Source organism: Lissotriton vulgaris, chromosome 11 (genome assembly GCF_964263255.1).
Source record: "Lissotriton vulgaris chromosome 11, aLisVul1.2, whole genome shotgun sequence".
NCBI classification, from domain to species: domain Eukaryota; kingdom Metazoa; phylum Chordata; class Amphibia; order Caudata; family Salamandridae; genus Lissotriton; species Lissotriton vulgaris.
The window spans coordinates 1,072,476,487-1,072,493,149 of NC_141699.1; the positions used below are offsets into that span (position 1 = coordinate 1,072,476,487).

Consider the following 16,663-nt stretch of genomic DNA (forward strand, 5'->3'; position numbering starts at 1 on the left):
TTCACCATTGATGTGCAGTTGTTCAGCAGATGACCATTTTTGTGTTACACTGGTAATATAACGGAACTAAGGAGGTTACAAAGAAAGGAGAGGGACATTTAAAAAAAAACATTGATCATCACTTGTGGAAGACAATGCCTTTGGCTAACACAGAAGGGCGGGACGAAATCCGCCTTAAAGACCTCTCTATGTGACATTTGAGCACATCCACCCACAAGTACCCTTTTACCTGAAATAGCACTTTTCCTCGACCTTGCTATTAAATTATTGTATAACCTAATCAACTCCCTCCTACTTCCCCACCTCTCTCCATTACCTCTCCACTCTCTCTCTATTTATTGTGTCCTGACTTAAGTCACCTTCCGATATATTTCTCCTTACCATATCAGTATTTTCCCTCATCTCTACCTATCAGCCGTGGCCCGTCCATAGGGTCCACATTCCCTCCCCTTTTTCCCCTCAAGAGCAGTGTCTGTCAGGCTGAGCAAAGGTCAGCCTGTCAGACATTCTTCATTTTTTGATCAGGGAGCCAGGAGCTAGACATGCGCTAAAGGCGCAGGCTCCTCGCAGCCTGAACTGAACTTTGCTGGGCTAAAGATGTCACAACTCCTTCTTCAGCTCAACAAAGGTCCTCAAGGCCTTCCCCTCGTGACAAGGGGGAGCGACACTCATTGCCTCAGACCTGGGCGCTTCAGTTTTAAGCTATGCAGAGCTCAGGCCTAGGTGTCAATCAGTGAAACCTCGCCACAGAGTGGGGTGGGGTCAGCAGTCTCACTAACCCCATCCCACCCTGTGACCAAGTTGGGACTTCTGCGGCAGAGTTCCTAACGCTCTTGGGAACTCTGAAGCAGAGCTGCAGGTAAGTGTTATTATTTTTTTAATTAATGTTTGGTGCGTGCGTGTATGTTTGAATATTTGGTAATGAGTATGTATGTGTGCGTGTTTGTCCCATCCACCACTCTTCTATTACTGGTCGCCACTGCTCCCTCTTGTTTGTAGTTTATTTACATTTTGTTTTACGTTGTTTCACATATACCTACCTCTGTAGAATATCTACTTATGTATCTCTTAGGACACTCTGTCACTCTTTTTTGTGAGTCTTGCTTGTACAACATAACCACTCTTAACTAAATATATAATGTGTGGAACATGGGTCACAGAGACTCCTCTCACTTTGCCCCGTCAACAGCAGACACATGCACCCCTGGCCTTGTCCATGAAATGTATACTGTGCTCCCACAATGCATTTCCTCTATTTTCAACACTGGTCATTGTGATGCCACTTTGCTCTTTGTGATCATAACAATTACACAAAATGGGATGAATATATTTCAGTATTTTATTAAAAATAAGTTCAAGTCACACAAAGAAGTATATGTACACAAAACAAAAAACACTGCACCAAGTTTGGCCAACGCTACTTTATCAATCGAAACTCTGCGAAGCAGTGATTTAAATATTAGTCGATGTCAATGTTCTTATTCTGACCAGAGGCCATCACTCATTATTTCTTTCATCTACAGAAGGGTCATCCTTTTCAGCCCAAGGCTTGTCATCATCTTTCCCAGGGTAAAACTTTAGCTTGTCTATGAATGTTCCTCAAATTGTGTTGAAGAGTTCTAGCAAATCTCACAGACCATATATGACTTTCTCTTAATTAGTAATTTTGTTTCAGTCAATCTGCCCATAAACTCTGTCCCTGAGGTCATACACCAACCCATGCTCGCTTAGACATATGAATACTTAGTGGCCCATCAAAAAGGGCTTTTTTAATTTTATTTTACACTGGGATTGCCCAGCATGTGTTTTCTTTTTTTTCAGGCAAACCACCAACCTTTGGGCTTGCACATGTTGCTCTACCTATAGCTACCCCTGATACCTGCATAACCGGTTGGCAATATGCCACAGTAAGAGTCTTCCTGATAGTGTGTTGCTTATAGAACAAACACCTCTATTGAGACTGCTGTATCCGGTCCCATTCCCTATATCACCTTCAGGGTCAGAACTACAAAGAAGGGCCCAATAGCAGAAGAAGAGCAGTCACACACAAGCTTCCAGGGTCTGCTGCTCAACAAGATTTGGAGACATCCTCTGACGCTTTGCCAGTATATTTTGCCAAGTTGTAATTTAAGGTAGATCAAGGCAAAATATAAAATGTATATGAAGCCATCTATTTTACAACAGTACTCCAGGCATTAATAATTCCCTTAGATGACTATGACAAAATGCAACCACCAATATGAATGCATAAGTTACTTTCATTTTAATCCAATGAACTATTATAGGTGGCTAGAAGACAGCGTCAAGCGGGTAATAGTACTGTAAAATATTTCTGAATCATAGTTCTTTCTTCTGTCCAGGGTCACCCTCTACCTAGTGGGGTACAGCACAGATGTGAAAAGGGTGTGGCTGTACTGTGGCACCCAAGGTGACATCCATGTTGACATTCTTCACGCCATCGGGGAGCCGGAAGGTGAAGGCCCGGAGGAGGCTTGTGAAGAAGATGAACAGTTCGATCCTGGCCAGCGTCTCCCCCAAACACACACGGTGTCCTGCAGGTGGAAGAAGAGGAGAGCTGGGTCACTTCTCTTACTACTGCTCATGATGCATCATTTGCCACCTAATATGTCAGACAGGACCTTGGGTGTGGGGCTTATGGGCAAATAGAAGTTCAGAGTTGTGAAACTACAGTGCAATTAAACCAGACCCCAGGTTTGAATACAGAGAGGCTACAATGTTCTCCACATCCAGATTTTGAGGCTTATTTACAAGAGGCCTGTGCTGCCGGAGTATTATTGTTTTTGACGATCCGGTAGCTCAGAATCTATGAGACAATGCAAACCCATCCTGGATAGCATTGTGAATATGGAGTAAGGCAAAGCGTTGCGCTGCTTTACTCTGTATAAAGGATGCGTTCAATAGGCATTATTGCTCACATGCAACACCCATGGATTTTGATGCTGTCCCAGGTCTATAAAATCACGCCAAAACCTTACTTGCTAGCGTAACAAGGAGAAATGTTTTAATTTCTCCTTATTTTCTCCTCTTTCCATGTGTGCTGCATTCTACAGCACACATAGAATGAGGAAAATGCCTTGTGGGATTGTTGTTTTGTGCAGGAAGGTTCCCCTTCCTGAACAAAAACAGCCCTCCCAAAAAACACAGACACCTTTGCACCATGGTGCAAGGGTGTCTGCACTGGCTCAAGGCAGCCAAAACTGCACCAGCACTGCGGAAAAGGACAGGAATGGACTGTATATCATAAATATGCAAAAGAAAGAACTGATGGACGGAATGCTGGACAATGCAAACATTCACCCCCAGTCACAAGGATCTGGGTTTAATCCATTGTTCTTTTGCTCACCACACCACCCCAGTTTGGACCCAGCCATATGCAAATCAGTATCATACATACAGCATGTTCCTGCCCTTTCCTTTGATGTAGGGCAGCACAGAAAATCGACTTGCTGCTCTGGCCTGTGCCAAAGACTTGTAAATGAGGCCCTTTGTGTTTTGGCTTCTTTCGCTTGGCCCTCTCAGGGTTATGATCCCGGTAACAGTAGGGTTTACTTAGATTTTTCTGCAAAAGCCTACTTAAAACTATGGGCCAGATTTTCAGCCAACCGAATTGTTTTTGACGACCCAGTGGCTCCGGCCTCTCACTTATATCAATGAGACGATGCAAATCCACCCAGGATAGCCTCATAGATATAGAGTAAGGCAAAGTGCTGTATTGGTTTACTCTGTATCAAGGATGCGTTCCATGGGCATTGCAGTGGATGCTCCCATGCAACACCCATAGATTTCAACGCTGCCCCAGATCTGCAAAGTCGTGTAAACCTGTGGCAGCGCCAACACTTATGCCATGGATTCTTTCGCTTGGCCCTCTCAGGGTTGCTTACCTGTTAACAGTATAGTTTACTATGATTTCCCCACAAAAGCCTACTTAAAACTATGGGCCAGATTTACTAACATTTTGCGTCATGGTTGCACCACTTTTGTGCTGCATCCATATTGCTAAATGCTAGTAGATATTAACAAACCCAGGCAAGGGGCAGTTTGCCTTGGAAGATTTAACTCAATGCATCAGCTCGTGCTGCATTGCTTTACATTTCATTTTGGGAGACGTTCCATGGGTGAAACAAGGGTGTTTCCATGCATCCGCCCATGGATTTCACACAATCCCAGATTTACAATTTTTAGAAACCTGGGATTGTGCAAAATTACTACGCCTCCCAGAGGAGGGTGTAACAAGGAGAAACATATTTTTCTCTCCTTGTTTTTCCTGATGGGGCTAGTTATAAAATTAAGTGCTAATCTTCTATGCGTCCATCTCCCACGGTGTCTCTAACCGTTAGGTACACCACCCGCACATCCTTCCTTTAACTAGACAAGTGTCCATATTGCATACCACAGATGTGTGACACTTGGTTTTGTTTTTACAGAGCAGGGCCCCCTTCCCTGAGTTGTAACCAGGTAGAGGTGGGGTAGCTTATACTACAAATTTGGGTGAGTAGATAGTAGAAGAGTACCTTTTTGGACTCAATAAAGATATGTTAACAAACCGCCAACATAAGCATGTACCGTTTTGGGAATAATGTATTGTTTTGACTCGTTGCACTTTTTTGTGTCTCACGTTTACAGATAAGTTCCGGGAATACCGAACTATACAGTAGAAGTGGTTTTGTATCACTCTGTAAAATGTTCTTTCACACGCACAGCAGCCGCTTTGTTTATTAGTTCGGGTCCTGTTGAAAGGCTGGATACTAATATAGATCACATAGGCTGAAACGTGTAGACCGTTTTATACATCTCAGCAGTTTGAATCTACACTGCTTTGCACTGCTTTTAAACCTTACAAGTTCGGACAAGTCAATAAAAAGTCTTTTTGTCCCCACTAGGTAGTTTTAAACTCACTTTTACATCTTTACTCACAATTCGTGCTACACCCTCACGACACCTATTACTCACATATGGGATTTTTGCATCCTCAACAGCTTAGGACAATCTAGAAACATCTAAAAGGGATTGCTCCCCTTGGGGTTTTATTGTTAGACGCAGATCCACACTTTTCTTTCTTCCCAAACTGGTTTCATGCTAGCATAGACCCGAGAAGTTTTGTGTTATGATTATAATGTTAGCGGAATCTCTTCTCGCAGGTCTTTAAACTGTCTCCCTTGGAACCTCTCCTCATGTTCTTTGTGTTATGGCTACTCTCAGAATGCCTGCGTCAGGGGTGAGGCTACACTCAGGATTCCTCCTTCAGGGGTGAGGCTACATTTGGGATGCCTCCTTCAAGAGTGAAGTTACACTTGGGTTGCCTCCTTTAGTGGTGAATCTACACTTGGATTGCCTCCTTCAAGGATGAGACTACACTTGGGATGCTTCCTTCAAGGGTGAGGTACACTCAGAATGCCTCCTTCAGTGGTGAGGCTACACTTGGACCAAGGACCAGTCTACTTAAAGAAAAGATTTACACTGTATGCCCCTACAAGAGTTTTCAGATCATCTTCTCTATTTAAAATGACCCTTCCCCGATTCAAGCGAACCAGACTAGGGGGACAGTCCATTGCTGTGGTCGCTGCCCGTGCCTGGAATGCTCTCCCCTTTCATCTGCGCTCCAGTCAATTGGTAGCCCAATTTAAAAAGAATTTAAAAACCTACCTATTCAGTAGCAGTTTCTAAGCTGATCCCTGCTCATCCTTCTTTGGTTCTCCCACCGCACCAGGATACTCCCCAGTAACAGTGCGCGTTACAAAACCATTATACATACACATACATATACATACTTGGGATGCCCCCTTCAGGGGTGAGGCTACACTTGGGATGCCTCCTTTAGGGCTAAATCTATACTCTGGATGCCTCCTTAAAGGGTGAGGCTACATGCATTATGTGGGGTTAGTAGCAGGACCTAGTCTATGTCCAGGCCCTGCTGCCTACCTGCTGCAGGTAGCCAGCCGCTGCCGCACATGTCTTTTGGCAGACGGCCGGTACTCATGGACTTTGACTGTATGTATCATTCGTTAGCTGCAGGGCCAATGGCCTGTATGTGGCCAATGAACCACAGACACTCATACCTCCCTATTTTTACCGATCAAGAGGGAGTCTTGTGTGCTCATGTAGTACTCCCACCACAAGATCCCAGCAACCCCACAATGTTTTCCCTAATATGGTCCCAGGGTCAGGCTACCTCTGTAATGCCCCCTTATATCTTTTTATTTTCATTCAAGAACCAGAAATCAAGCACCAGTCCTGAAATGGCAGCCACAGCTTTCTTCACATATTGCATCCAGCCAATCGGTCGATACATCGGATACATATAGAAGAAGCCTTGACAGGTTTCCTGACAGGGACAGGAGACCATGTATTGAGCTCCATAGCGGGAGAGATACCAGTTACCTTCATTCAAACCAGCCGAATAACATGAGTTCACACTGGTGACTGGGGAATCACCGCACATAGAAGGATTGTGACTGTATCTTCCTTTGTGTAACAATATATGAAGATTAGTAAAAAGCGTAAGAAGTCTCCTACTTTTATCCATGGAATTGGTCCCTTGTCATCCGACACTGCTGATGAGGCCTGCAATTCTAGAAATGCTGAAACATGTCGATAAACTATTGTTTTTAAAGGGCCAACAGAAGAGGAACTTTCATAATTTTTCATGTTGGGGAAATGTGCAATTTGGCACAAAAAGATGCTACTTGTTTATTTCCCTTGCTACCTCCAGGTGGATTATGAACTTTTTGAAGGACATTTATAACCACCATTTATTGTTTTCATGAGTAGTGTTTCGGATAGGAAAGAAATGACCACAGCAAGTGTTCATGTATTTTGTGACTATTAGCTAATCTGCTTGTAAATATTAATTTTGACTATTTTTGATTGTGCATAGGTATTTTTGTATTTTCCTACTACCTACTAAAACACACCCAAATGCATTATACAAAAATAAATGCACACAGTGTTCAGTACAAGGATATGTGGCACTTGTAAGTTACTATATTTAGCTCGATCAAATTTTATTTTGTGACTCTCAAACAAATAGATGTTGTTTTACTTACACAAATAGAGAGAAAAATTACCAAGAATTTCGACAGTAATTACAACATAATGTCAGCGTTACGACACAGAACAGTACGATGCAAGAGATCCAATGCTCCTTACAAACATCTTATACTTCTTTTATTCATTCTGTATGAAACAATACAGTTCGACACAGCCAACGCATTTTGCCCACCATAAGGGCTTCTTCAGGGTGTAAGACAGATAGTTAGACCTCTCAGAAGTTATCATTCGCCGGTACTGTATTTCACCCTTGTTCTAGTGTAAATATTTGTGTAAATAGACTGTTTAATGAAAGGCCATTGATGGTGGCTGGCTTTTAGAGGCGGGCAAAAATCAAGGATCCTAACAAGCAAACTGTTTATTGTATATAGCACACGTAGTGGTGCGGCGGAAAGCTCCCTTGCCGCCGTTGTTTATCCAGTTTTTCCAGATGTTGTTTTACATATGTAAATAAATATATATGTTTAGTACACATGCTTTACATTGCATGCCATTACAACGCAGTCGTTACAACGACCGCGTTGTTACAACGCAAACCATTATATCGCAAGTCATTTCAATGACCTACTATAGCGGACGCGCTGGATTTAGGAATAGTATAATTTACTATTTCTACTCCAGTTTGTGCAACAGCAAGGAAGGTGTTGGATTGTAAATCCAACACCTTCTGCCCCCTACAGCAAGTCATTGTAACGACTTGCGATGTAATGGTCATGTAACGACCGCTTTGTAATGGCATGCGATGTAAAGCATGCAATCTAAAGGCTGTTTCCCATGTAAACCAGTTGTATATACTAGTTCATGTGCTCCCGCAGCCAGCCAATCATGTGGGACAAATGGGAGCTAAACGACCAATGGAAAAAGAGGTCCTCTTTGTCAATCAAATTGCTCTATTATTTAAAGTTTCATGCTCACGGTACTCTTGCGGGAGCCAAACCGTTCAGCGGTACATAAAATGTGGACTTTATTTTCTCAAAATGTGCTGAACAGATGTACACCAAATCACAAAAAAACGCACTTCCTGGATCAAGATATAGGTTTCTGCCAAATTTGGTGTAATTCAATTCACCCATTTAAGCTGAATCCCTGTTATAAAAGTCAGGGCCATCCCTTAGTAAATGAGATTTGGAAAATTGCGTTTTAGGACCTCACTTTTTCTCTACTCCCTGCTCAATGGATCTCCCTGAAACTTTAAAGGAGGGAGCTGAAGTGGCTGTACCCTTTTCATGGAAAATGTCATGAAAATGTATCAAGCGGCACTAAAGTTATCAGCTAACCAAAATACACTTTATATGGTAACTAGGTAACTATATATATATGTATGTATACCACTATATATTACTTTTCTCAGAATTAAAAATATTATAAACCTAAGGTCATCTTTCAGTCATCATGCTAATTCAAAATCAAGGGTACATATGAAATTCATGGCATCCTTATAGAAGAAGAGTTTCATTGCCCCAAAAATTGGTCTAACAAATGTTCACCTAATATCGCAATAAAACTTGCAGTACATCATAAAGCCCATCTTGGACTGAGTGGTTTTCCCATCAAATGGGCAACTGTATATTATTGTCTGCCCTTTTTTCATGTTTTGGGAATGCCACCAGTTCATGTATTGTTCCCAGTCGTAGCCTATTCAAATAAAATTTGTCTTGAGTATTTGTAACTTTCACTAGGTATTCGGGTAGGCCAATCAGCATTATTCTAGTCATGTATCTTGCCACACATAGGGGCCCATTAGGATGTCGGGCAGATCGCCACCGCCATGCAGGCGGTGGCGATCTGCCCGACAACCGACCCCGGCCGCCACCTATTTCCCCCCGCCATAATAAAATGGCGGGTGGACCGCGGAGGACGGAAACACCGTCCGCCGCTTTTCTGCCCCGGTCGCCTTGCGGCTGGGGCGGAAAAGGGTTCATGTGGCTGGTGGTTTATCACCTTACAAAATAATGTGGAGTCCCTTGTGTCTGCTGCCTGGTTCAATTTGAACCAAGCCTGCTCTTGTACCTCTTTCTTCTTTCGTTTTATTGCCTGATTGTATATGAATCTAAGTTGCTTAATTTCTAACCTTTCTCTGGGATTTGTATGTATGTTTTTTTAAAATTCTTGTTTAGCACGGTTGTAAACATGATCAAACCATCCTTTTGTCTGTCTCTTATTTGCAGAACTGTCTTTTCTTAGGTTAGAGGCTATTGCCATTGTAATATTATCAAACGCAGCCACAACCATGTCGGGAGGGGAATTTATATCAGTGCAGATAGAGAAGCTTTCTCTATTGTCTTTAACCACCCTTTGCAACGTGATATCTTCATTTATCCCTCTCCATTTTATGCTTATACTGTTTTTCCCGACATCAGCTATATTTGATAATTTATACTCAGTCCTGTTTATTTTAACGCTTATGGACAGAGTCACGGAAGCATGGTCACTATACCTCATGAATTCAATATGGAGTGACCCACAGTATTTCAGAATTTTGGTTGACATTATAATGTGGTCAATACATGATGGGTTACCTCTACCTTGAAAGGTTGATTTTGGTGTTTCACCCTCTTCTCCATTTGATACTGAAACTTCAAGGTTATATTTACACAGGAGCTCATTTAGTCTTTCCCCATAGCTATCATGAGGGAAATGGTGTTGATTATTCCCTATATTGTCGGAGAAGCCACATACACTTGTTCCTGAATATTAGCACTTACTAAAATATCCAACTCTGATATAATTGTATTCATGGTCTGCCCCCTTTACAAAATTAGCCAGAACTTTCCTTAGCTCCTCCACAGCCTTATAGCGTGTAGCATTAAAAATGTTATTGTAATAGTTTACTCAAATAAAGGATTGATTATTACCTACTACTAGGAGGGCCATTTGAAAATAAGGGGAGTCATTATGCACTTTTTCTAATTGTATCAGTGCTAAGGTGGAGGTAAAGACTGCCAGACCTCCCTCAGCTCATCCTGACAGTGAATGTATAGCTGGGGTAGAAACCATGGCAAAGCCATCGATATATGGTACTTGGGTATGCCATGTCTACTAGAGACATAGTAAATGCAATGATTTAGTGCTGTCTACACACTCTTTATCCTTGAGCTTATTCTTAATCCCGGGTATATTCCAAGATCTAAATTTAATTTGGCTAATTGTACCGGTTACTTTTTTGGTTTGTCCAGCATTGTTGTTCTCCTTGCCCTTCGGACTCCTATCCCTATGTTTTGTTTCTACCTCACCATGTTCATTCAGTCAATCCTGTTCACTCAAGCTGGAGAGTGTGGCATTACGATTCGTACAAGCTACTATTGGGCCCTTACTAGGTGTATGTGCAGTCTTAAACCTCGGCTAATTGAGTATGTTAGGAAATACGGGAAGAGGTCTATAAATAAAGCCTAGCAGGGCAGCGACAACTCATTCTTCTCCGTTAATCATATTTTGTTGTCTGGACTGAATCTTCTTCAGGGAGGATCTTACCATGAATGGTTATCAGAAATTAATAACCACACAGTCTTCGTATCCATTCTTTCAGTAGGTCCCACCCAATTCACACATCTGACCATCATAATTTCTTCACAGAGGAGACTGATATTTAAATTAAAGCTAGCCATCTAGTGCGCCACTTTATTTCTTAATTCTATCAAGAATTCTCTAGCTTCAGATGTTAATTTGGAAGCTCATTTGAGGACAATAATGTAAGGTGTTGCCTCTGGAGGTAAATGTAATATCTCTGGAGAGGAGTGCCATGCCCTTGATGTATTTATACTCTGGTGCCAACGCAATGCCTCCCTATCTCACATCATCTCTGACCTTGGCACTGTTGGTGCGGCAGCATGTTTAATCTGAGATATTGTATTTCCGTAATCTGAGATATTGTATTTCCGTGTTGAACATTTGGTAGGACACCCCTTTCGGTTGCCTTCACCGGCTTTCTCGCTAGGTTCATAGGGGGCATTTTCCATTGCACTCAATCTACCCTTAATTTCAGCAAACTCGGTTATAATCCTCCGCTCAACGTTCTCCAGTTTGGCAAACAATTTTTTTAGAAGTTCCTCAGGGTTACCGGTGTCATTAGTATCTCTTAAATTGGCGACTTTCTTTTTTTGGTTGCTATGTTTCCTCCGGGTACTATGGGCTTTCTTATGAATTATAGAGGTTACTGTGCTAAAATCCCCAGACAGTTTACTTTTCTTTGTGTGTGGCCATTTTGTTTCTTGGGAGTTAGAATATTCAACTAGCTCTAGCTATTCGTTAAATACACAGTGATCTTCCTTACATTTTGTGGATTTCCCCCAGATTTTCCCTTTTCAGCAGTCTCAATAGTGTTTTATCTCCTCAACTTGTGCCACAACATTACAAGGTACTCTGTTAACAATATGTTCAGTTGCCACAAGCCTTTCCTCCATGTTACATAGTTTGTTTTCAGTCAGGCCCACGGCGTTGGTTAACTAATTAGTTATTGCATTAGCTGTTTTGAACTGTGGTTTCCCAGGGGGTACTTTAGTTAACTGTCTTTTGCCCATTTCCTGTTAAAGTACTTATGTCCAGCTGCCAGAACCCAGATGCTAGACTATTCTTGCAGTTATCCTTAAATGCGTTTGTAAACAATATCCTTCTAGGGTGTATAGACAGCTCTGAGCTTGTGCCGTTAATCAATTAACAAATACAATGAGGAATCACTTACAAAGCTTTCCAGCTTGCATTTTTCAGGGTTTAAGATGAAGAGGGGATGGCCCTGCCCTGCCTCTTCCTGGCAATGAAGGGCAAGGACAGGCCTGCCCTTCACCCGGGCTTTTCCCGGGTGCTTCCCATGCTGCAGTATATGCTGTAGCACTATATGCACTGGTAGATAGCCCCCCCCCCTTCCTGTGCTTGTTGCTCCCTGGGACTTTGAGTCCCACCTGAGAGTTAGCAGGTAAACGGTGATGGTGGTAGTTTTGCGTTAAGAAGGGAGAAAAACATAGTGATACATTGGGCCACAGTCTATCGGAGTAATTTTGCGGCATCCTGCAGTGCATGCCAATGAAAATGCAATATATGATTGGTAAATGACTACCCTTACAAGAGTAAAAGGCAACCATCTTGTTTTGACCCCACTTTGGCTGTGCTCTGTGTTTATGAGTTTTATATACAAGATACATATGGAAAGTTTTGGGGTGATCCGTTAAAGGGGGGGGGGGGGCGAGAAAAAGGATTGGTCCCAAAATCGGTTTTCCCCATGCAATTTCCTATGGGGATTTCAGACACAACTGCAGCCTGTACTGCTAAATAGATTTACATCAAATTGGATAGGAAGCTGGATCTTGGCCCAGTAAGAGTGCCTGGAATTTGGTGTAAATCTGTTCAGTAGTTTTGGAGTTATTAAAGTAAAAATGTTTGTGTATATCTAGAGATGGGGATCTCCCGCAGAACCACGTGCGAACAGAGAATGTTGTGATTGGCTGACCACAGCCTGAGGGGAAAGTTGAGGCCAACATTTTGTACATTGGGACACGATTCCTGGGGAGAAAATGAAATGTAAAAGTGATAGAATGCATCAGGGTACTCTGATCCCATGGGACTGTAAGTGACACCCCATGGATAAGAAATTGTCTAAAAATGCTTTACTGCATGGATCCTCGTGGATTCAGTGGATCTGCAGATCCAGACCCCCATTTAAAAAAACACATACACCCACTCACAGATCCGCAAACGTACTCACACATTCACTCACATACCCACACAACCACTCACATACCCAATTATATACCTATGCAGCCACTGACATACCCAATGACAGGCCCACAAACCACTCACACACCCAAAGCCCCATACAGTCACTCACACATCCACTTACATATTAACACACCAATATAACCACTGTAACAACCACTCACACACTCATATAGTCATTCACATACCTACTCATACACCCACACAGCCACTCATACACCTACTCACAAAGCCACTCCCACAGCCACTGACATCCCACAAAGCCATACACACCCACTCACACGCCCATATAGTCACTCACACACCCACACAGCAACTCACACAGCCATTCACACACCCACACACAGTCAGTGACACACTTAGATAAATTGCAGTAGCATATGTTTTTTATTAAATGTTCTGTTGTTTAGGTATTGAATGCGTGTAATATAACTGTCAGACCCCTTATTTGTCTGAGGGTTCACAACGGATCCATAAAATGAATTTAAAAAAAGAAAGACTTGGTGCATTGCATTTATTTGCATTTATAGAAATACTACATGAGTTACCTTAACTTAATTAAATGTTTGTATACAATGTATTTATAAGCTTGTGAAAATATATATTAGCAAACTGAACTTATAGGTCAAATCGCTGTGCAATTTATATAAATAAAAATAGTGAAATTCACAAAAAAACAAAGGATATACAGATGTTATTGTTAGTAAATATCATTAAAAAAGTAGGCATTTGCTGAAAAAAGCAAATGTTGCAGGGCTGGTTGAGGTAGGAAACAGAATTTCTGTCTGAAAAAACCCAAAGATTACAGGGACGTTATAGTTATGTTCTGATTTTACACCCACATAGAAATTCAGCAGTTATAGTTATCATTATCTCAACTGTAGCTTGTGCCCTAAGGTACCTATAACTCACGCCCTCGTCATTCACTGCTAATTACATCATTTAATGACATCTTCTATGACATCATTGATAATTTCACTGCAACATTTGCATGGTGAGAGCAAGAGTTATAGTCACCTTAAGGCACACGTTATAACTACTTGGGATAACTATAACCATTACTGCTGGATTTCTATGGTTTTGTATGTGTAAATTCTGAACCTAACTATAACTTCGCTGTAACCTTTGTGTCTTCAGTTGAAAAAAAAGTATATATATATATATATATATATATATATATATATATATATATATATATATATATATATATATATATATATATATTCATTTCATAATCTTTATTTCGGAGCATTTAGTACCATAAAAGATACATAAAAACAAGTGCATTTACATTAAAACATAATACATTAAAACGTGATTGACGTGATTGGGAGTGGCAAACGAGGTAAAGTGCGATTCAGCAAAGATCCCGGAAGACAGTTTCGGGGGTGATTATCATTACATTTAAAACCTCATTAAATACTTAAAAATATAAAAAGGCATATGTATAAAATAGGAATATATAAAATTCAAGAATATATCCACAACGATCCAGCACTAATAATAGTTAAAAATTGTATTATAAATATTCTACCAATTCATTGTAACAATATAACATGGAGCAATTTATGAATTTTAAGACAGGGAATTTCTACTAAAGTTTTAAACCCAATTTAACTTTTATGAAATTTATGGCTAACAAAAATCTCCTGATGCCAAAGACAGTAACCTGGCTGGTATCAGTTTTTAAAATCCTTCCTGCCTCTTTGTATTATCTTGTACCTATATTTAGGCAGAGAGGTTTGATCCATCTTTTTCTGGGTGCCGCGTAGGCCAAGCAAAAGAACAAAATATGGAATTCATCTTCCTTAACTTGACCCGGGCATAAAGTGCATTGATCGTTACTTTTGTGAGACCACCTTGATACACTAACATTAATCTCAAGGTCCTTTTTGTTGCAGTATGTCTGGAATGTGTTTAGTACGTTCTGTAGGCCCCTAGGTGTTTGGGATATAAGTATAGTGTCGTCAGCGAAAAGGAGGGCTGGGACCCTTTCACCCCCCACTTTTGGAGAATCATTACTAAAATCCTCCATACAAGATGGAATGTTGTTGACGAACAAGGAAAACAATGTAGGGGCCAACACACATCCTTGACGAACCCCCCTCTTTATTGAATTTGTCTTGTTAGCTCCCCTCCTGGGCCCCACCTAACCTTTGCATAATTGTTTTCATGTAGTTTTATAATCTGCTCTAAAAGGTTGGCTGGTAGCCCTTGGTGTCTAAGTGTCTCCCATAACAATTTTCGGGGGATTAAATCAAACGCAGCCCGAAGGTCTACGAAGGCTACATACAGGTGACCCTTTCTCAAGGTGACATACTTCCAACACAGACAGCAAAACCTTAGGACCTGATCAATGGTACATATGTTGGCTCTGAACCCTGCTTGAAACTTTGTAAGCACCGCTTTTTCCTCCATCCAGGTATTTATACGATTTACAATATGCCTTGCATAGATTTTCTGTAAGATGTCAATTAAACTAATAGGGCGATAGTTTACAGGATCATTCTTATCGCCTTTTTTAAAAATTGTAATGATTTCCGTTCCCCTCCATGTCTCTGGGAGATCTGCACCCACAGCTACAGCCTTACATAAGCAGTTAATGTAGGGGCCCCAGATACTAGTTTCATGTTTATATAAATCACCTGGAATTTTGTCTAGTCCCGGGGCCTTCCCATTTTTTTACTGAGTCGATGGCTGATTCGGTTTCCTGCAAGTCGAAATCTAATTTATCTTCGCTTTTGATCAACAATGTATTGGCCTCAGGGAAAGCCTGATCCCCCTCGGGGACATCATATAACTTGGTAAAATGCTCGATCCAGGTAGTCTCAACGAGAGAGACCTCCCGGGATCCTTTTTCTTTTTTATGTCCTTTGGCCACCACTTCCCAGAACGACGTTTGATCCCTATTTTCAGCAGCAATTAACATACTAGACCAGATTTCTTCATCCCAAGATGCTTTTGCCTTCTCTTGGATTTTTCTATATTTAGTACTAGCCTCTTTGATTTACCAACATATTGTTGTTTTTTATTACGTGGACTAAAAAGGCCTTTGCACTATGACATTCCCTGTTATACCAGGATTTCTCTACCAACTGAGAGTTACTAACTCCACCAGTCATTTTTGTTTTTTATGTTACCAACAGGATAAGTTCTTTAAAAAACCTCATGTGTAAATCTAGGAATGTTTTTTTCCATCTTGGGGGGCATCATATGAGTCGAAGGTTTTGGCAAAAGTACTATAAAAATTTGGCAACAAGTCATCATGCTCCAACATGTATGCCCATTTGACTGAGCGGCGATTGTTGCTGACTATAATGTGATCTGGGCTAGTATAAGTTATTCTTTCACTCTTGCTCACGCTGTACACTAAGCTGCTGTGGAAAAGTTCAAGCGGACGATGGTCGCTTTCTATTCTAGGTCTGATCTCTATATCTACAGCAAACATCCAAATGTCCAATGATAAAATAAGGTAATCAATTTTGCTCTGGCACTTACTTCTGAAAAAGGTTGGGGCCTTTGGGCTTTCCGATGGTAAGCGTCCATTACATGCCCTCAAACCGTGACCAGTCATTACCCTCGTAATTCGGAGAGCAAGAGTGGTACCTGGGACCGTCCCACTTCTATTCATTGTGGGTATCTTATTAGCACTATATTCGTCATCTAATAAGTTTCCAAACCCTGCAATAGGTTCGTAATTACAGTTCAGGTCACCACCTAATACTATACTTATTCCAGGATCTAATACGTTTAGAAGTGAGTCCAATTTTTCCATTATTGGTGACTCCCTGTATGATGGGCATGGTCTGTTGTAAACATTATATAGGTGTAGAACCCTTTTATCTTTGGTGACAATTTTAATACCAAGGATGTCTTGTGAGTCAAAACA

General features: G+C 41.3%; 1 protein-coding gene across 6 annotated transcripts in view; it reads right to left on the bottom strand.

Moving 5' to 3' along the window:
- Nucleotides 1–1,325: 1,325 nt before the first annotated feature.
- The window catches only part of LOC147684121 (cytochrome P450 2J2-like), an 80,300-nt gene continuing 64,962 nt past the window's right edge, over nucleotides 1,326–16,663 (bottom strand). For all 6 annotated transcript variants that reach the window (XM_086944493.1, XM_086944492.1, XM_086944490.1 and 3 more), the window contains one exon: nucleotides 1,326–2,552. In XM_086944493.1, the coding sequence (XP_086800619.1) occupies nucleotides 2,363–2,552 (190 nt within the window). In that variant the 3' untranslated portion in view covers nucleotides 1,326–2,362. The remainder of the gene's footprint in view (nucleotides 2,553–16,663) is intronic.